Here is a 22,070-nt window from a genome sequence, read left to right on the forward strand (position 1 = left end):
ATGTACCTATACACAGTGGAGCATATAAATATACATATGTATGTGGGTAGCACAATCAAAAATCTACGTATACTAGTTTTTGGTGCTTTCTAAGGGTATCCTCAATTTTAATATACATTTCAAAATAAAATAAAAATAATCCCCAAAATAAATACACACATTTTTTTCTAGATCATGAAAACGTGATCAGTAATCGATTCTGAGTTCGAATCGGTCAAAATCTCTAGTTCGAATTTTCGCATGATCACAAAACGTCATCTATTGTTACTAAGTACATAGATAAAGTAAATATACTATGTATAATAAAATAAAAATATACTATTCACCATAATTTAGTATTTCCCTACATCAATTCAGGTCTAACATCAAGAGAATCTTGACCGATTGATTCATTTCTTCTCCTATTCTATTTTATAACCTTTTTCCAATATTTCCAATATTTTATACTTTAGTTTAGTTATGTAATGTGCTATTTAATCATATTATAGCTTTCATTCTTTTCCTTTTCATTTGTTTATTTTGTATTTACCTTTTTCATTTGTTTTATATTTGTAAATTTCAATTTCTTCTTATATTCTATTTTATAACCTTTTCCCAATATTTTAATACTATAGTTTAATTATGCAATGTTCTACATATTTTGTCATGCCTTTATTCTTTACTTTTTAATTTGTTTTCCTTATATTTATCTTTTTCATTTTTGTAAAAATCTGTTATTGGACTCGGATGTTACATATATTATTTATTTACTATTTGTTTTTTTTTATACATATCTATGTACATCCTGTCTGTTGATTTTTCAATAAATAAAATAAAATAAAATAAAATAAACCGCTGGATAAAGGCCTCTCCACACGTCTGATTTGCGCAACTCTCATCCATCTCACCCCACGCATTTTTCTAATTTCATTTACCCATCTTCCCTGCGGTTTCCCCTTTACCCTTTTGCATTCTTTCGGGTACCATTCTAGCACTTATTTTGTCCACCTTTCGTCCATTTTCCTAGCCACGTGGCCCACCTTCACTCTATCCACTATTTCCACTACCCTTGTCATCACCCACGTGATCCGCTTCCTGTCTTTCCTCGTTCCATACTTACTTGAGTGCATTGGACTTTGTATTGCATCTTCGCGTTCAAGTTTCACATCCATACATCATCACTGGCAAAATGCATTGATTGAAAATCTTTTTAATTTGTCCAAATTTATTTGTCCAAATGCACTCCATCCTAATTTCATACGTCTCTTTATTTATACAACCGGACATGTCTTTTATTTGACCCAAATATAAATAATCATTTACTACTTCTACCCTTTTATCATTTAATGAAATGCTACCAGGCAATAACTATTGAACATTAGAATATTACATTATATATAAGCATCATTATACTTATATTATTGGGTTGAAGAATGGGCCCAGATTATAGGTTCCTACTATATAGACAAAAAAAAATTGCGCCGCAACCTTATTGTAGGTACATAAATTTAATAGGCAAATTGAGTGTACTGGAATAATCACACGAAATGGCAATATTGAGCCTTTTGAGTATTTCGGACGTAAATACATACATATAAGACCACACGATAAAAATGTATCGTCTAAAAACTGCGTATGTACGATATACCAAAACAAAATCATGTAAAATCACATATAAAAATTGTTCAAATTCATAAACAGACACTGTCATAAAAGGTCATCTATGAGAACTAGATCACTTTTACCAAAGAATAACAAAAGAAAGTTACTACATTCACCGTATGAATCAATTATAGTATATGTACAATGTACAAACTTAACCCAAATTGCACTGTTAGTTTACAATTTAACGATACTAAAATTGTATGATGATACCTACATATGTATGTACATATGTACATAAATGCGAGGCGGCAACCCTAATTCATACTATTTAATTCACCTGCCCTAACGACCGAACACACATGGCACTATTGATCGAATGCATTTCATTAAAACTAGGGACAACACCCCTGATCGATATTGTTCAACTAGTCACGAATTGGAACAATAGTTATACCACATTTCTTATATACATACATATGTAGGTACATATATGTATATACAAATAATTATCAAGTGAAAAAAATTGCCTTCTGAAAAAATCTCATAGCTAATATTTAATATAATCATATATAATATAATCATATAATTAAATTTCAATTTCTACTTATATTCTATTTTATAACCTTTTCCAAATATTTTAATACTATAGTTTAATTATGCAATGTTCTACATATTTTGTCATGCCTTTATTCTTTACTTTTTAATTTGTTTTCCTTATATTTATCTTTTTCATTTTTGTAAAAATCTATTATTGGACTCGGATGTTACATATATTATTTATTTACTTTTTGTTTTTTTTTATACATATCTATGTACATCCTGTCTGTTGATTTTTCAATTAATAAAATAAAATAAAATAAAATAATAGTTAATAGTTATAAATCAATAGATATATGTACGTATTTTGAAATAGTCTTAGGTATAAGTACAACATCATCGGCATACTTTACACTTAACGGCTCCTTTGAATAGCAGGTCAAAAATAATGTTGAATGTTGACTCATTCCTCGATTAATCCATACAAACTAAGTACAACGTTTCCTTCTAAATACAAAACAATTCAACCAACATAAACTTGAAATTATCATATTTCGGTATGATAGGTGGTCTATTTTGTACTGTCGATAGTACTGAGTATCGAATTTTGACCAAAAACCGAACATTGCTTAAACTTTGATTAATAAAATTAGTAAAATGAAAGTTCGACCGCGACTGTTGACTAATTTCGAAGCTGCATATATTCAACTGTAATAATAATATAAAATTTGATTCTGAAAGACTCTGCATACGTCATAATAATCCAACGCAATTACCAACGAAATAAAAAGTAGGCAACGAATACTATCTATCGATTAAAATATTAGATATGCGTTTGAATTTAAATAATAACGAAATCTTTTGTTTTTTTTTGTATGGCGTAGTATTTTCGAAATCGATACAACGCCAAAAAAAATTCAATACACCTAACTCGTGATGCAATTTTATTGATAGTCATTGTCGCAACGGTTGTACCTGATCTTGACCACAATGCATAAAAATGTTTGACATTCGTCTTACTTGTGAACTGCCAGAGGAACGCGACAATCGCCACTGTTGCACCATTTCGCAAATGAATCAGTCGACTTTGCTAATTATTGTCAGTTCGGTAGGCACGATCGACTATACAAAACGAAAACTGTTGGAAACAAACAATGGCGTGTCTCCTGGGAGATGAAAGTCGTTCCATATAAAATGGTGGACCATGACTACCAACTTTGTTTACATTTAATAAAAAAACTCAAGATGCTACTATGACTCTTAATCGATTTTATTTGTTGGACCAAGGGGTAATGGGCTATGTTAGATCATCAAAATAGTCATGCAAATATATAACACCAGAGTTACCTGAATCTAAATTGTTAGTTTTAGGTCTACCTCACAGCACCGAAAGTCAAAAGATCGAAAAAGCAAAAATCGGAAGGCAAAGATCGAAAATCGAAAGATCTTAGGTCGAAAGATAAAAAAAAGGGTGCATGGTAAACGGTACTATGTATATATAATATATGTATATCAGTAGCATGCGGTGGAATTGTCTCTCTTTTTGTCATACAGCCTTGTTTAATGTGCGCGCGCAGGATACGGGAAGAAAAGCCTGTTCCTCTTGTATCCTGCTCGCGCAAATTAAGTGAGGATATACGACGGGGGGGGGAGAGTTTTACCGCACGCCACTGATATATATATATATATATATATATATATATATATATATATATATATATATATATATATATATATATGTATATATATATATATATATATATATATATATATATATATATATATATATATATATATATATATATATATATATATGTATATATACATATATACTAACCGTTTTTCATATGTATGCACGGTAAACGAACATTTTCGATTTTTTAACATTCGATGCGGTGGCGGTCACCCGTTAGTCTTATATGGGAAAAATAAGCGAACCATTAATAATGAACTAATGTACGACTATATTTTATCAATTACTGAAATTGTATATTAATAATTAAACATTTGGGTTTTAATGTCAAATTGAAGTTATACGGGTACTGCTGTCGATTCGTATTGAACAATAGCGCCATTGTGAGCCCACAAGGTACCTACACGCTATCAAATAGCTAACTACTATACTGTAGCGATTAGTCTAATTTTTGTGATCTTTCCTCTGATTTTAAGGTAGTTCAGAATATCTTTAAATTGTTGGGATTAAAGTTGGGAGTTTGGCTGATTAAATAAGCTTTCAGTGACGTTTGCTATACATATTATATTTTTATAAAATTTGTAAGCATATGTACATATATTAATTAGATTTCTTTCATCTTTGCATCAGTGATTAATAAAATACATAAATATGAGTACAAATGCGAAGGTATGCGAAAAATACATACGTATGTATGATTTCTGAATGATAATATTTCAGCTGTCGAAATGCAGATGTTACTCGTTATTTTTTTTCTTTCGACCAAATCGTGATTTACGTTTAATTAATTTGATTATTCGGCATACGTTTGTAGAGCAAATTAGTAGTACACGTAGTTTTTAAATTAAATTAACGCGTGCCCATTGAATATAAATGGCGTTTTAAAACAAACACCTGCGGATATAAATCCGCGATTTTTCATTACGAATTAATTAATCACTATAGTAATTAATTAAACTCTGTCACGAGGCAAGTGCTCGCTCTATACGCAGATATTAGTAAAAAAATCAACTTTTTTCGACACAAATGAGAAAATTAATTAACAACGCATAATGTGAATACCGAATTGAATTGTGCATTAGGATGCATAGCCGCTTTTTTAATTTCTCAGGACCTATTTCCTGGTGACAATCAGCTTTCACAATCACAAACGAATGGCGGCTGTTGTACACGCATTGATGTCTACCTTTTTTTACGTCGTATATGTATGTGTGGGGATAATTATTGTAATAATCGCGATAATCGGAAGTAATGTGGTTGGTCGAGGCACAAAGTAAAGTAACACACAGTTGGGAAACGCACAGACGCTTTTATTTCACACGGTGAAACTTCTAATGTTGCAGTGATTCAGCACAATGGCAATGACGTACGCAATGATCTAAATTCAAAATTATGGTTCCATTCATTCATAAGCGTCGATATCCAGAGATGAGTTAGATAGGCGATTTTGTCTCGGCTTTTGAATTGACTAAAATCTTTTACAAACTTGAATCCTTTCAGCACCTAGGCTGTACAATTTTGAGGCAATTATGTTCAAATAGGAGAAATGTTCAATTGTTCGAGAACTCTATTTTCATATTAAAAGTTGAAGAAGAAAATATTTCAGTAATAAAAATATTGAAAATCGTCTAGTAGTTAAATGTTTTCGAAATAAATGTAATTGCTCGTCATTATATTATACAATCTCGACGATTTTCAGTTGCAGTCACACCAAAGAATATATGTAGGTACGTATGTACGTGCAATTTTTTCTGTCTCGTGAACAGATTATGAAAAATGAGGACACCTTAATTACGAATGATTATTTAGAACTTAATTAAATATGTGTGGTAGCATTGAGACATACTTCTTGCATTGGAAAAAATGGATAAGTGTTTTAAGAAATCGATCCTACCTCTAAATTTAATCGAGATTTTATCATCATCATTCGAAAAATCAGACATTTTTTACTAAAAGCATTTAAAACATGATGTGTCAAATCAATGGCTAATCTGAATATACGAGTAGACTGCGTATAAAACATAATAATATACGTATATAATACTTTCCTATGTAGAACGGTGGGTAATTCCCCTCAGAGGGAACAATTTCATAGTTTTAGAGTGTGAATTGCTGAATATTGATTGATAGGATTATTATTCTTATTTTTTTTCTTATAAAACTTTATATCACAACCTTTCACACTTTCTCAAATACATGTTTACTTCAATAATAGATTAAATAAAGTAAAATATTGATGAAATGCGCTGCGCGACTATTGATGTGTTTGGGCCAAAATCCATAGCACATTATCAATGAAGAAGAAAGGTCTCAGTATATTACATATTTGTATTAATGTTTTGTTTAATGATTGTATGAAACTACAAAATTGAAGCAATATTTGATGACCTACAACACAAAGACAAATAAAAAAGGCTTTTTTGAACGTCGGGAACGTCATGGATTCAACAGGGGGCTTCCAAGATAAAAACGAAAATATTTTTGAAGCTTCTTATATTGTAGCATTAGGGATAGAACCACATAAAATTTGGGAAATATTGATCAAAATTAAATAAATCTCTCAAAATGTTAAAAAGATGTAGATTGGAGACAAAAATAAGGGGGGGGGGGATTATTTTCTGAACAAAAGTGAAAAGAGGAATGGAGCAAAAAAGGTTGGGAGTCCTTGATATCCATAGACAAATATTGAAGACAATTTTCAGAATGTTCTAAATCCCGATCATATTACAAATCACATTAAAAATGTATCTGTGTATACGTAATTAAAATATAATAAATAAAGTCACATAAATTTATCGATTATAAATACTAAGGGGGAATATCTCTACATAAGTTTGCCTTAAGAATGTCGAAACAAACTAACAAGCTTTGCTTCGGCATCGTGAGGAATTTACTGTCGTGTACAAAATTGCAAATTTACAAACCAGGCAGTGGAAATAAACGCATTTACCGTAGCTATCGACGCTTAATAACGTTTAACCGGTAAACGATTATTTAACTGGTGATTTACCGGGCTAAATTATACTGAATCAAACGAAGAACAAACGGCAAACGAGAAATAAAAAAAAGACAACACTTAAAAACGTAAAATAATTTCAATTTTCCGCGATACCATCACGCGATGTTTACACCGGTTACGGAAAAAATATATAGTAATAAAAACGTACAAAATTTTAACAACAACTGCGATAGAAATAGTCATCACGTAACTTCCATCGCACGCACGTAATGCACCGAAAACGATATAATGTATGTACTTTGAAAGTGAGGAAGGAAACATCCGTATATTTTTTCATGAGCTTTTCAGACATTGTACGGTTGTTGATGATTCGATTGAATGCGGAAAATTTACACTATTTTTTTTCGGTTACAAATCCGCATATACATACTTGAAACGATGGTCAGCGTCATGCATGCGTGCTCATGCAAATGGAGAGCACTATGGAAGTTAAAACAATGCCCCAAAAAAATAGCGAAACCGACTAACCAATCCAAATTTAAACTGTTCCAATTGCGTGGTTAGCTTTTACAGAATATTTTTAATACACCTGATTTAAAGAATACTAGTTTTGTTAAACATTTAAATCAATTTCAACAAAACCATTGGTTTCATAATAAAAGTTTATTATTTACTGGTGATATATTGGAGTTAAATATGTACAAATTTTATTTTATATCAATTAATCATGCACACTCGCCTAACGAATTTGTTAAACAGTAAACAAATGTGCTAAACAGATTAAGAACAGAAGAAAAAATACAATAAATAAAAATATAACAGCGAGGTCAACGGTTAACAATTAAAATTGGCAACTATTAACTGGTCTAGTTGGTCGCGACCCTTGTAACCGAGGAAGCGGTGCAGCTAATGAAAAGAGATATGACAAATGTCAATGGCATCATCCAGTGAATTTAAGAAACGGAAGGCTCGAGGAATGGAATAATTAAATATGCTACAGTTCTTGTCAGAGGAATATGAAATAGGGGACGATGGTGGGTCCAGATAAAACTCTCCGAAGCATGAAGGCCAATCTTCGATAGAATAGACTGACATGAGATAAAACCTTTAAATAAAGAAAACAAGTCACAACATTCCTCATGTGTTCAAGAGAAGTGTAGTTGACTGTACCCATGACAAATCTTGAAGGAAATAAATATGTATAAATCCCAAATCCTTATAAAGAAACTGGAGAAAGCGTCTTTGGATAAGTTCAAGTTTAATAGACTGGGTTCTGGCTGAAGGACTCCAGATCATAGAGACGTACTCCATGATACTTCTCAACCGTTGTACAGCAATCAGAACAGTGGGATTATGGAAATGTCGGGAATTGCGAAAAACAAATCCTAGCATCCTTGAAGCTAAGCAACACACATAATCAATGTGATGGGAAAACATTAGTTTATTATATAGGTATAATAGAATTATTATTGTATAGGTATAATAGAAAACTCGTTATTTGTCTGAAATTTACTTTTCTTTTGAATAATTATAGCAAAATGAGTCAAAATTTTGGTCAGTATCTACATATGTACTTCCCGTCTTCCCAGTCTATCAAATATTGTGTCTATTCATTCCATTTAATATTCCAATATTGATTTAAAAGTATACTTCATTGTCAAAATACGTACAAGCGTGACGCTTTTTTTAACAATGTTTATGTATACCAAACGACATCATACAACAATAATTTTTTTAAAAGATTAAATGTCAAATTAATCGAATATTAATAACTCACCGATTCGAATGGGTTTTTTTAGCATTCGACGTGTAAAAAACAGGATTCGGTGCAATCGAAGATTGCCAGCTTCTCCTGTCCGATGTCGAAGACTTGTTCAATGGTCGAAGAGAAATTTTTCACCACGAGTTTCCGATCAATACATTTCCCATGGGCTTTCGTATCGGAGAAATCTGGAATGTGCAGTTTATTTCACAAAACAAAAGTCGCTATTGTGAATGATCACAAGCTTCACATATTGTATGCGTGCACAATTAGAACCGAATGTTGTCCAGTTTCGTCGACACGGTAGTGTACTAGCTACTAGCAGACAGAATTGAAGTTAACGTTCGATATTTAGATGCAAGAACGAGAGAGTTAGTCGAAGTCACTGTTTGATTGTTATTTTAATTTGTAAATATCAACACGAAATTAAAACAAGAGTTTTTAGTTGGATCAGAGGTGAGCAAACGGGCGGCAAGCAACATAGACAGACGGACACCAACTGCAGGTGTTGCGGCACCGGTTCAAAGCAAGCGCCAGTTCTCCCCCACCCATTTGTGCAATCAATGGCTCTCCAACCACCAACGAAGCTTTTTCCAAGCAAACCGCTCTCCTAGAACTTGAATTCTATGATACAGCCATTCTCCAACCGAAAGAAATCGAAGCCCCTTTATATAATAAGTGAAAACTTTTGGGTAGCTTGAATCTCCTCATACTTTTACGATTGTCAGTTCATAGAAGTGGTGAAATGATTAGTTCCAGAAAAGAAAAGAAATTTGAGAGAATCAATGAATTGGTGTGGTAAGGATAAATATTCGATCAAATGGGGTCGAAAGTAATGAAATGACGGTATTGTTGTAAACACGCTGTTTAATCTGACGGGCGGGAAGGAATAAAAGTAGTAGCCACCAACATGGTCGAATTGGCCCCAACTCACAGGATGGCAAATCAAACTTGATGTCAATGTCGATATAATCCGTTCAATTCTGGTTATCAATCTTAAAAGCCTATCTATTGCTCGTTATTTTTTTTCTTTCGGCCAAATCGTGATTTACGTTTAATTAATTTGATTATTTGGCATACGTTTGTAGAGAAAATTAGTAGTACACGTAGTTTTTAAATTAAATTAACGCGTGCCATTGAATATAAATTGTATGTATTGTTATAAACACGCTGTTTAATATGACGGGCGGGAAGGAAGTAAAGTAGTAGGTACCAACATGGTCGAATTGGCCCCAACTCACAGGATGGCAAACCAAACTTGATGTCAACGTCGATATAATCCGCTCAATTCTAGTTATCAATCATAAAAGCCTAACTATCCGAATATGTAACATAATTTTAACTTCGTGGAAATTAATATGAAAGTTTTAGACTTCAATGGGAGCTAGAAAGAAATGTGTCGGTCCTGTGTTTGATCTGCACGCAGTCGAATTTTATTCAAATACCTTTTAAATATATTTAATTGTTTAATATTAAAAAATGGTAAACAATACCTACCTACCTACCTACCTACCTACATATAAACAATATAAAACGCCAATAGAAAAAATAATTAATTAATTAAATAAATTTTCAATAGATGGCTCTAAATACTCGGACTTATTTCACTAGAGGAAACATTGGTAGCAAACAATATATATAGAAGTTTTTTCTTTTGTCATTACATTAGTACATTTTGTTGGCAGTGTTTTAGCTGTGACGTACATATGTATGCAGTGGCGGACTGGGACTGAAATTAGTACATGCCATGAGTCAAAGGGGGCCCCCACCCAGGGTTAAAAGAAATTGTCCCCCCCCCCCATATAAAAAAAATTTCTTCTTTCCATCACGCTAAATATCAAGGGTACAAGAAAAATGGCAAAAACAATATAGATCCATAAATTACATTGTATATTTCTTTTTAACCCTTGTCCTAGGTAAATAGAATGCATCATAAAAGAATGCGGTATAAAAGCGGCTTTTAATTTCGGTAGAAAACAATCAGGGACGTTCATCAGGGGGGGGGGGGCAGGCAAAGATTGGTCAAATTGAATTTTTTTTCAAAAAATCTGTTTTATATCGGAATAAAAATGGAAAATATTCTTTGCATACACCTTATTGAGTTATAAAATATAATAAGATAAGCTTATTTTTGATAAAATAATTATAAAAAAATATTATGTAAAAAACGAAAAAAGCGCCGCAGGCGAAAATTTTTTTTCAAAAATCTTCACATAGTCAACAAAAATCGACCATCAAACTGAGTCACTAAAAAAAAAAAGTCAATTAACTTAATTTCTACCGACTGTCTTTTCACTTTATAAAGATAAAGATAAAGTTTTGTGATCATTCGAAAATTCGAACTCGGAATCGATCACTGATCACGTTTACATAATATAGAAAAATGTGTGCGGCTCTGTGTGTCTGAGTGTGTGTTTCTGTGTGTCTTTTTATTATTTTATATATGTACATATATGTATATAAAATTATTTTTATCTCAACCAGAAGTAGTACTTTTACCCTATAAGATCGAGGTATTTTTATTTTTTTCTCGGAAACTTTTCGACGTATTGAACTGACATTTCATATCTATAATTATAAACCTAATGCCAAGTTATATACATATATAAAATTTCGTGAACACCGGCTAACCGAAAGTGACAGTTTACTCCTGTTGGCAGTTTACCGGATTTTTCTTCCACTATTTTGATCGACACTTTAAATATGTCTGCTCTTCACGATTTTATGTATAATTCCTTGTATCAATATGATGAAAATATAATAACAAAAAAATCATCAAATTTAATTAACCAGAAGGGGGGTTTTTTCCTCTTAAAAAATTAAAAAAAAATTAACCACACCCCTGAACGTATCAAGCTGAAAAATTATATTTGTCTTCTTTATGTACTAAATTTGATAAGGTTTTGGTCAGAAAGCAATTTTATTAAATAACTAAAACTTTTTTTGAACCGAATTCGTTACACATGAAGTTTAAATCCATCTCATTCGTTGTTTTGTGAGAGAATGGACGTCTGCAAATACAAAAAATAAAAAAAAATACGAGAAATAAAATCATTTGTGATTGAACCGATTCAGTAAAATATTAATATAAAATTTTTCTTGAAAACAAAAAATATACGAACTTTCGGAATAATAAACGTTAACAATTTCTAAGAATTTTACCCAAGGCTTACCACTTAAAAACCAAAATATACTAGCTTTGAAATAATCATTTTTTTTTCATAGCACATAGCAGCGATTATTTTATTAGTTACCCAAAAGTAACATACATAAGAAATAAATGTAGCATTCATAGATCCGTAGTATCTCATTAATCATTAAATTCATAATATTTTCTAAATCACGCTATTCCTTAATTTAGGGGGGCGAGTACCTCCCCTATCCCCCCCCCCCCCCAATTACGTCCCTGAAAACAATGCATAATATTTTCAATTAATGTTAATCGGGATTTTGGGGAGGGGGCCCCTATCCTATATTTCTATATACATGGATGTGTCTAGATTACGAATAGATTTTATATTCGGAAACTGTTTAAAATTGTGTATTTAAATCTTACTATATCGTCGAAGTATAATCAAATGTTATTTTGAAAGTATGAAGTAAATTTAAATCGCTGGTTGATGATGAATCGTCCTATCAAAATTATTTTAAGCAATTCAGTTTATATTATTCACGGAAATTTGTTTACTCCCATTTTTATTTCAGTAGGTAGTTACATAGGTATTGATATATACATAATATTGAGGTTAGAAATGGGCCCAGCAAAAGGGCCCACGCAAATGTTGAAACTTACATTTCGAGCCTAATAAAAAAAGTTAACCGATCCTTGGGCTGTTAAAGCAAGGATCGGTTCATTAGTTGTTTGTGTATATCGTAAGAAATTTGTTTTGTTGAAATACCCAAACTTTAGGTCCCAAAGTGCAATATCCTATAAATGTTTACACACGTGAAATAGTTAAAAAGTTATTTAATTTTACTGAGGGCCCATATTTTCTAACAGATAGTGGGGCCCACATGCCATCGGGCATGTTCGCTTGTATGGCCAGTCCGCCACTGTATGTATGTATCTCGAATCGAAACGACTCGAATCGAGCGTTATCGCAGACACACAGATATAAAGAATAGTGATATTATATATATGTATATGATATATTATATTATTTTTCTTATATTATGAGAATTACTTCTAAGTTGGTGTTTATTTGTCGATTTTTTTTCTAAATAGTTCCTACTAATATATGTATGTATGTATGTACATGTAATAATTAATATCATTTTTTTTATTTTGAAACATTAACTTTCCTGAAGGATTAATTTGGGCATATAATAACAAGAAAACCAAAATTTTTAAAGACTAACTAAATTCAGGGGAAGTTTTTTATAAAAAAATGTTTACACCAAAATCGAAATTCGTCGTTATGATGAAAACAAGTCATAGCCAGTTTGTAATTCTTTCCAAGACCAAAAAATGAAGTTCTATTACTATGTTCAAATACAAGCTTTATGCTCTTTAATTAGGCTAAATACATCAATCGTTCCTCTAATATTATACTATTGTTGAGTATATTCGTCTAATTTGTTGTGTATTTAGTGGTTTACTTCTAAAAAAAGCTTGCAAAAATACCCAAATCGTGAAAATATTGATCCTATGACCTATATGTATGTATATATGTAATTTTAAAAGCAAAGACGTATTATTACAAGCTTCTTATAATCAAAGCGCTTTTAAAAATAACTCGACTTGAACAATACTCAATATCAATTGAATTAATAATATAAAAAAAAATACACTTCCATTCAATATTCAATTGTTTATTACTGACAGAAATATTAAGATTTTGACAAGTATTTTTTAAAATTATAATGGAACATTCATTTCAAGAAGAGAACATCAATGTTGATCTTGCAGATGAGTGCTCTCATAATTGTACCACGTAAATATTTACATATATATATTCTATTGTAAGATGAATACACAATGCGTTTTCAGATGGTAAAAAATCAATTTATTTCAGGTTAACCGAAGGGGAATTGAAAGAAGAATATGATCGTATTTTGAACAAAACCCTGTCTGTGAAAGAGTTAATGCACAAGCAATTGGTTTCTGTGCAAACTTTAAAACTAAAAGTATCAAAAAACTACCATCACATCAGGTATTAATTATTCAAAATTCAGCGTCCAATTCATTCATAACTTTTACTAACGATTTTCTTTTTTTTCATTCTTCAGATATTGTCTTTCCATTGTTAGAAGTATATATTTATCGTCACCAAAGAAAGCATTTATCGCAGCATTCTTAGGATTGGTTACTTTTAGTTGGCTTGCCTTTATTTTGTGTGTTTCAATTTGCAATTATAGTAGCAACACATTGATTAATCCTTCATTACAATATATATTGGAGTATTACTTTCCTAACTTGGCTATGAACTATGGCTATGAACAAATACAAACTGTTCCAGCGTAAAAATTTAATCATTGATTTCTATTTGAAAATGAGACATGAAATAAAATGAAAATTTTCTGTAATTATTGATCTAAGAACATCAATTTATGTAATCAAAACTGAAATATTGCATCTAAATCTATACAATGAGAATGTTATTCAAAACAAAGAGCTATAGAATATGCAATAAAAACAACTAAAAATCGTGTAATAACTATTTATTTGTTTGTGAATTTAAAAACCTTAAACAACATTACAAATACAATAACCTAAATTTATATATCATATTGACTAAAAATAAGAATAGGTAAGAGAAGTTCCAAGCAAATTATTTAATATAATATTGCAACATAAAACAAAAACTTCATGTTATACGTAAATTTTAAAAAGTAAAATAATAAAGCGAACGAAATATTTTTTAGTTAAAATTTAGTTTCAAATTAAAATACGCCTTATTGTGATTACCATCAGGAATATTCTCTTTAAATAAATATATGAATAAATGTACACAGATCGAAAAATAAACATGTCAAACATTTCATTTCTCCTCGCACCATTCATTTTCCTTGCGTACTTGATCTTCTTCGGCTGCGGAAAAGTCATTTTTAATATTGAAAGTCTTCCTTATTTCTTCGGGCGTTTTGCCTTTTATCATGTTAGCGACAGTCTTGCAGGTGACATCGAGCAATCCCTTAATATCGAGGTAATTCGCCGCAAGAATAAGCTCAAACAGTGTGCCTTGATCTACTTTGAGAAAATCAGCATCCCAAGAAGATATATCGTCAGTGCGTTTCTCCTTGTTTTCGTCATCTTCCGGAAGTGGCGGATCGTCTTTGTGGTACGTGGCCCATTGAATAACCTTTTTGAGAATAGCTGAATTTACATTGGGAAGTGGCACCACTTCTTCTTCATCATCGTCCATTCCTAAATCTTCCAACATGGTTTTGATGGTCACCGAACATTTAGCGATCTCGACATCGACATCAAACACTTCATTATCAGACGACTGTAGTTTAATATTCGGCATCTGAAACACAATTAAATACTGCTTGAGTATCTTATCGATTGCAATAAACATCGTATGTGAATTCTAAAATGATACAGCTATTAGTTTGGGAAGAGATTACAATATAACTTATAATTTATACAAATACAGTGTACTCTTGATTATCCGGGTGCGGATTATCCGTACTTGAAAAATATTAATTTGATTGCGACCGTAAACATGTGTGTTATTTGAAACGAATGATGTCACAAAGAAATGTTTTTCGTTTCCTTTTTAAATGTATTTTACTATTGCGTCAATTCTTTCAGTCGCTTTCGATCATCGAAGAAGTAACAAGGGCGTGTATTCTGAGCAGATTTTTTCGAACAGACGTATGTTTAATTATTATCAATTATAATACTTTGTGTGTGAAATTTTCTTTGCTATTAACTCGAAAATTATTCAGATTTACATACCTGTTCGAAATATGGTAAAAAAAATAAGTTAGAGGCGTTCGCGAGAGATTGTGATAGTTTTGCAGGTCCTTCGGAATGAAAATGTCAAGATACGAAGATTTGGTTGCAACTATACTCATATAGTTAAATCAAAAATGAGCAGAAGATATACCAATTAGCGGTCAAATGTGTATGGAAACAGCTAAGTGTTTCCATGAAAAATTAGAATTAGTAGACAACTTCAATGCTTCGTCAGGCTGATTGACTAGATTTTTTTTATATTTTAGCAACAGTAGTACTAACTATAGGTACTAACGGCCACACATCTGCTTAAATATTAGCGTTTTTCTTAATAAATAAAGAGTATTAAAATTAGGAAACAAAAATTTGTGTTTTTAATATGATATTATATACTCGAAACCAAGTCAAAATTTGATGATTCGGATTATCCGTGCCCTCCTTCCCCAGCATTAGCCCGGATAATCGAGAGTGAACTGTATGTGTTATTTCCTTTGTGTGACATCTGTCTGTTAATTTCTATCCATTATTGATTTTTTGCCCCAGACAATTGGAAAACGCTAAATATCTCTAGAATATATGACATATGGAATATTGACAGATATATATATCATGTATTCCTGACAATTTTTTTAGAATACTATACATTTACTGTCGATAGTTGGCTCAAACTGAAGATATTGAGAAAAACAATTTAGACAAGTGCGTTATAACACCTAATCAATACTTACAGAATACATCTTATAATAATTACACATAATCATAACACACGCATATCTTATCGATGTGCCTAAGAGAAAATTCCCATTTTTGACAATTAGACACTTGCAACAAAGGCTGTCACAAAAGTGAGAAAATCCACGACGAAGATTGATAAATGCGATTAAAATCATCAAAATTGATGAGGGGAGCGGTTTATTTTGGTTTAGCGTCATTTTTGACATTTGTGATGGCAGCGAGGAAGGGGGCGGGTGAGGAAGGAGGGGGGCGGAGAGGGGGGCGAGGGGAAGAGGACTCACCTTGGCAGGAGGGGCGGAGACTCCGGGGGCTCGACGACGATCGATCGCAGACGATTCGACAGATTCGCCCAGCGACTGCCCAGTAGTTAGTGCCCTGGACGAACACAAACCCAGCTACAAAAATATCGACGATCGCACTGCTATTCACAGCCATGTCCGTTTCGTTTGATATGTATGTATTTTGCGGTAAACGGATTATTTCACACATTGCGATCGCGCAAACAATAATCTTTGCAACAAAAATCTTGAATATGGAATATTTGGCACTACATTTCTCGTTAGTGCAATATTTCGCGTGGTTGATATTCGATTGATGGGGTTTTTGGGTGCCAGATGTTCTGTGATCGAGATTTTAGTGACGTGCGCGAGATCTCTTTCTGCGGAATAATCACTGAACCGTATTTTACATTTATTTTGAGGACCTCGATAGATAATGATTCAGCAAAATTAGTCTAATCGCACGAGTATATGCACGCTGTCGTTAACCAGACAACTAAATTCGATCAGGCTATACTTACTCTATTTATTTTCACCTATAAATAACAAATTGACTTGCATTGTCTAGTAAATATTAGTATAAAAAAATGATAATTTTTTTTCAAATTTCAAACCAGAACATTTAAAATATCTCAATCAACATCGTGAAATATAATTCGAAAAAATATCACAAAGTACATCTTTTTTTCTTTACGAAAAAGAATATAATAAAATCATATATTTTTTTTACAAACCTCTTCTTACTTTCACTTACGATTATTATTATTATTTATATTATGAAAGCTATTTTGCGCGCCAACTTTCAATAACCGACTTGTACTGGTAGCATTTTACGACTAATCACACCAATGCCCAAAAAATCAGTACTGATTTTAGTTTGTTGGTGAGGAGGAAACTTGGCTATTACTATTCTGGTATTTATGTAGTAGCGCGACGTATTCTTCACGCTAAAAAAAACCTTTTTTAATCCCCCCACACATGGGCGATAAATCGTTGCGATTCAAGCTGAATAGCTACGTCCACACTACCGATATCTACACCCGATATGTACGAATTTTTCCATAACCAGTTCCTAAATAGCAACCACAGGTTGCAATATGGGAACTGGATATGGAAAATTAAAAAATATCGGGTGTATATATCGGTAGTGTGGACGTAGCCATTCGGCCGATTCGCTTAAATATCGCTCGTGTGTAAACAAATCAAAGCAAAGTCGGATCGGCCGACAAACGATTTATCGCAGGTGTATGCAAGTCTACGCTTCGTCGAAATATCACGTTTCCACATCATGTCAACATATATTTCTCAAGTACTAACATCCATATCCACGCGCATTTATGAAGTTTATATGTAAGTTTCAATACGAACGAAGAAAGTCTGATTCGAAAATCGTCTTTGATTATTGGCAACCGTGTAAATGTAAATGTTTCAATTAATTTTCATCCTGTAAAACTGTCACCCACAAAACTGTCACCCATCAATGTCAAATGAAGAAATGAGGGGAGACGAGAAACTAACGTGAAACTTTATGGACTCATATCTGGCCAAGTTTATTTAGTGAACGAATTTGCATGGACGCGATGCCTGCGAGACAATTATTTAAGACACATTTTAATATCCGCTTTAAGAATTAATTTATTTAAAAATTATCCGTTACAAAGTATTTGTCACGTTTTTTGTACCCACTCATGTCGCAATGTTCTAATTTTCTAACTGGAGTGCTTCCCTTGTTTAAAAAAATAATTTTATCAAATTATTTCTTGTCTATGCGACATAGCTGTAAACTGAGAAATTTCGACCAAATATCATGAAAAAGTTCTTCGTAGGAATAAAAGATAAGGATCTTATCAGTTTTTTCAAGGCCTTTTCTTATTATATTACAGTTTTACGTGATGGAGTGCAGACTTTGCCTTTGTATTGCTCCAACCGAGTTTTCTAGACCAATCTTTGGTAATTCTCATCCATTGGCTCAAGACATTTGGACCTGCTGTCGACTGCAGGTCAGTTATGGCTCTGGTTATTTTAACCTATTATCTCATAATTTAGCCTCACTACTATTTTATCATTTACAGGTTAAGGAAGATGACGAATTCCCAGATATGATTTGTGTTTCGTGTAAAAATAAGCTAGAGTCGCTCAGCAGGTTTCGAAATGTTTGTCTTCAAAGCGACAAAACGTCAAAATTAAGGTTAAAGGAGTGTTTGTACATCAAGCCTGAAGAAACTTTTCTGGAAGATTTAATATGGGAGGATGATTCTGGTGTGAATTCGTCGTCAGATGTTCGTAATTCCCCTGTCGAAGATAAGGTAAGTGAACGGGAATTGAGTGCCATGAGTTATAACCAAAAGAGAGATTCCAAGCAGTGTTCATTCAATTAATAATATGAATTTACCGATAAAGTGACACTATGTAATATATTACATACGTACACATTAAATTATGTAACATTAGCTTTATTTTGCAGATGCGTGGAGGAAAAATTACTTCATCTGATTACAAAGCCGACATAATTGATGATATAGAATTTACATTACAGAAAACTTCAGATACAATATCGGGCCATAAAACTGACTTTCAAAATATGTCTAATAACGCATCTAAATCAGAATTGCGTCAAAAAAATTGTGCACCATTCAAGTGTGGAATTTGTTTTAAATTGTTTACTCTTAAATGTAACCTTCGAAGGCATTTGATTACCCATACTGGAGAAAGGCCGTACGAATGTGAAATTTGTTTAAAATCATTTTCTTCGAAACATTACATTGCAGTACATGAAAGATGTCATACCGGGGAAAAACCACACAAATGTGACGTTTGCTTGAAGCAATTTTCTGCAAAATGCAATCTTATCCAGCATATAAAATCTCATGATGGGGTGAAACCATATGAATGCGACATTTGTTTAAAATCATTTGCTACAAAAAATAAACTTGCGATACATAATAGATCTCATACCGGGGAAAAGCCATACGGGTGTGATATTTGTTCAAAATTATTTCCAACTAAGTGTAAGCTTGTGAGACATGAAATATCTCATAGTGAGATAAAGTCGTTCAAATGTAACATTTGTTCAAAATTATTTGCACAAAAATCTTACCTTGTGAGACATGAAAGATATCATACTGGGACAAAGCCGTACAAATGTAACATTTGCTCTAAATCATTTGTTGTAAAATCTAAACTTGTGATACATGAAAGATCTCATACTGGAGAAAAGCCATATCAATGTGGTATTTGTTTGAAATCGTTTGACGGAAAATTTGACATTCTAAGACATGAAAGGTATCATTCTGGTGAAAAGCCGTACGAATGTGAAATTTGTTTAAAAAGGTTTTCTGAAAAATGTAATCTTGTTGTACACATACGATCTCATTCTGGATTGAAACCATACAAATGTGACCGTTGTTCGAAATCATATACTCAAAAATCTCACCTTATGAGACATAAAAAATCTCATACAGAGAAAAGCCAGATACAAGCGTGATATTTATTTTAAACTATTTGTTGAAAAAATCGATCTTTGTAAGGCATGAAAGATCGCATGTCCAGTGGCATAACTATAATAATTTGGCAATAAAAAAATTACCAATGGAATCCCTACTTATTTTTAAAATGAAATAATAGAAACTTGCAAATTTAAATGTCCTTCCTCGCTTCCAAATTTGAAAATCCTGCAATCACATATTTCAAAGACATTATCTAAGTTTCTTCATGTTCAATAGTTAATGTTGCAAGTTCACTAAGTCTGGATTGACCGATTGATATTCTTCTATAGTCTTTTATTAATTTCAATTTGCTAAATATGCATTCTACACTAGAAATAGTGTCTGGTGAAGTAGAAAAAGTTAGAGAAAGATAAATAATGTGATTATATCTGACTTCTACAGTATCTTTTGTACATATGCTTTGAAAGGAGAAGTAAAAGTGTTACTTGTGTATTTAAAAATTTATATATTGTATGATAACTTTTTTTTGTTTAATATATATATATATATATACAGTGGCGGACTGGCCATACAAGCTAACATGCCCGATGGCACGTGGGCCCCACGATCTGTTAGAAAATAGGGGCCCTCAGTAAAGTTAAATAGCTTTTTCACTATTTCATTTTACGTGTGTAAAAATGTACAGGATATTGCACTTCGGGACCTAAAGTTTGGGTATTTCAACAAAAGAAACTTCTTACGATATACAAAAGCAACTAATACCTGCTTTAATAGCCCAAGGATCGGTTAACTTTTTTTATTAGGCTCGAAATGTAAGTTTCAACATTTGTGTGGGCCCTTTTGTCAAGCCCATTTCCAACCTCAAGATTATGTATATACCTATTAACCTACATATGTAACAAATACCTACTGAAATAAAAATGGGAATATACAAATTTCCGTGAATAAAATAAAGTAAATTTCATAAAACAATTTTGATACTCATCATCAACCAGCGATTTAAATTTACTTCATACTTTAAAAATAACATTTGATTATACTTCGACAATATAGTAAGATTTAAATACACAATTTTAAATAGTTTCCGAATATAAAATTTATTCCTAATCTTGCCCCCTCCTCAAAAGCCCGAGTTTTGATTAATATTAATCGAAAATATTATGCATTGTTTTCTACCGAAAGTAAAAGCCGCTTTTGTGCCACATTATTTTATGATGCATTCTATTTACCTAGGACAAGGGTTAAAACGAAATATACAATGTAATTTATAGATCTATTTTGCTTTTGCCATTTTTATTGCACCTAAATTGAAAACGAAACTCTTTAAAGCGACTTTTACCCACGATCTTTCGAAAGAAACCAGTTAAAACCGTTGAAAATCTATTCCAAAGATCTGTCGGTAACTTTGTACGATTCTCCGGCAAACCTTTTTATTTTATTGGCTAAATACGACTTCGAAAATTTCAATATTATCCTTTTATTTTCTTCGAAGTGGCATAATCCAAAACATATGTTTTCTTTTTTACACATTTAAAGCAACTTAATATCGTACAATTTACTTTAGTTGTGTTTCGAACTAGTACTATTCAACATCTAGTACAGCAGACAAGGCATAATTACAAAGTGTTTGTGAGAGCGGAAACATTCAGAATTTTATATTATTTTATAAAATTCACATTGATTTAAGGTAAGTGATTTTTTTAATTTTTTCATTGTTTAATTTTGTTTGTTTTGCATAGAAAACCAAATTACGGAATACAATAAAATCTCTCAAGGGTAAAAAAAACTATCGATAACAATAAAAAAAGGAGTTTGATGTTGGAAATTTAGACAGCTTTAAAAAAAGTACTAAAACTTTAGATATACCTATATTATATAACACATTAACTTGCTGTGTCGTCGACAGCCACTGAAAAAGTGTTCTTAAATTCGCTCAAGTATGAGTTTTGATCTATTTAATGCGTTGATATTTTAAAATTTAAACAACATTTTTCGTGTTAATGAATTTCAATTTCTCCCTCGCACTCATACGCGACAACGTTTTAGCGGATGTTTGTTTTAATTCGATTGAAATTCACGTACCGCTCGAATTATTACGTTTAGATAAAAAAAATATATTGAGAAAAAAAAACCAATCCCTATAAACGTGTTGAAATAAAAAAAACTGTCCAA

General features: G+C 32.0%; 3 protein-coding genes across 3 annotated transcripts in view; 1 reads left to right on the forward strand and 2 right to left on the reverse strand.

Moving 5' to 3' along the window:
- The window catches only part of LOC143915202 (uncharacterized), an 81,542-nt gene extending 72,504 nt beyond the window's left edge, over nt 1-9,038 (reverse strand). Inside the window, exon 1 of the mRNA XM_077435701.1 lies at nt 8,551-9,038. The gene's annotated coding sequence lies outside the window, so the exon portion shown is untranslated. The remainder of the gene's footprint in view (nt 1-8,550) is intronic.
- Nucleotides 9,039-12,822: 3,784 nt separating this feature from the next.
- SkpA (S-phase kinase associated protein 1 SKP1-related A) lies at nt 12,823-16,622 on the reverse strand. The gene is made up of 2 exons (XM_077436846.1): nt 16,456-16,622; nt 12,823-15,005 (listed from the first exon to the last, which is right to left on the reverse strand). The coding sequence occupies exon 2, from the start codon at nt 15,003-15,005 to the stop codon at nt 14,517-14,519; it is 489 nt and encodes a 162-aa protein (XP_077292972.1). The 5' UTR covers nt 16,456-16,622; the 3' UTR covers nt 12,823-14,516.
- Nucleotides 16,623-18,228: 1,606 nt separating this feature from the next.
- On the forward strand, nt 18,229-20,291 carry LOC143915993 (uncharacterized). The gene is made up of 3 exons (XM_077436838.1): nt 18,229-18,452; nt 18,525-18,758; nt 18,917-20,291. Exons 1-3 carry the CDS (start codon nt 18,345-18,347, stop codon nt 19,934-19,936), a joined length of 1,362 nt encoding a protein of 453 aa, XP_077292964.1. The 5' UTR covers nt 18,229-18,344; the 3' UTR covers nt 19,937-20,291.
- The last annotated feature ends 1,779 nt before the right edge of the window (nt 20,292-22,070 follow it).

This window comes from Arctopsyche grandis, chromosome 8 (assembly GCF_051622035.1).
Source record: "Arctopsyche grandis isolate Sample6627 chromosome 8, ASM5162203v2, whole genome shotgun sequence".
In the NCBI taxonomy this organism is placed as follows: domain Eukaryota; kingdom Metazoa; phylum Arthropoda; class Insecta; order Trichoptera; family Hydropsychidae; genus Arctopsyche; species Arctopsyche grandis.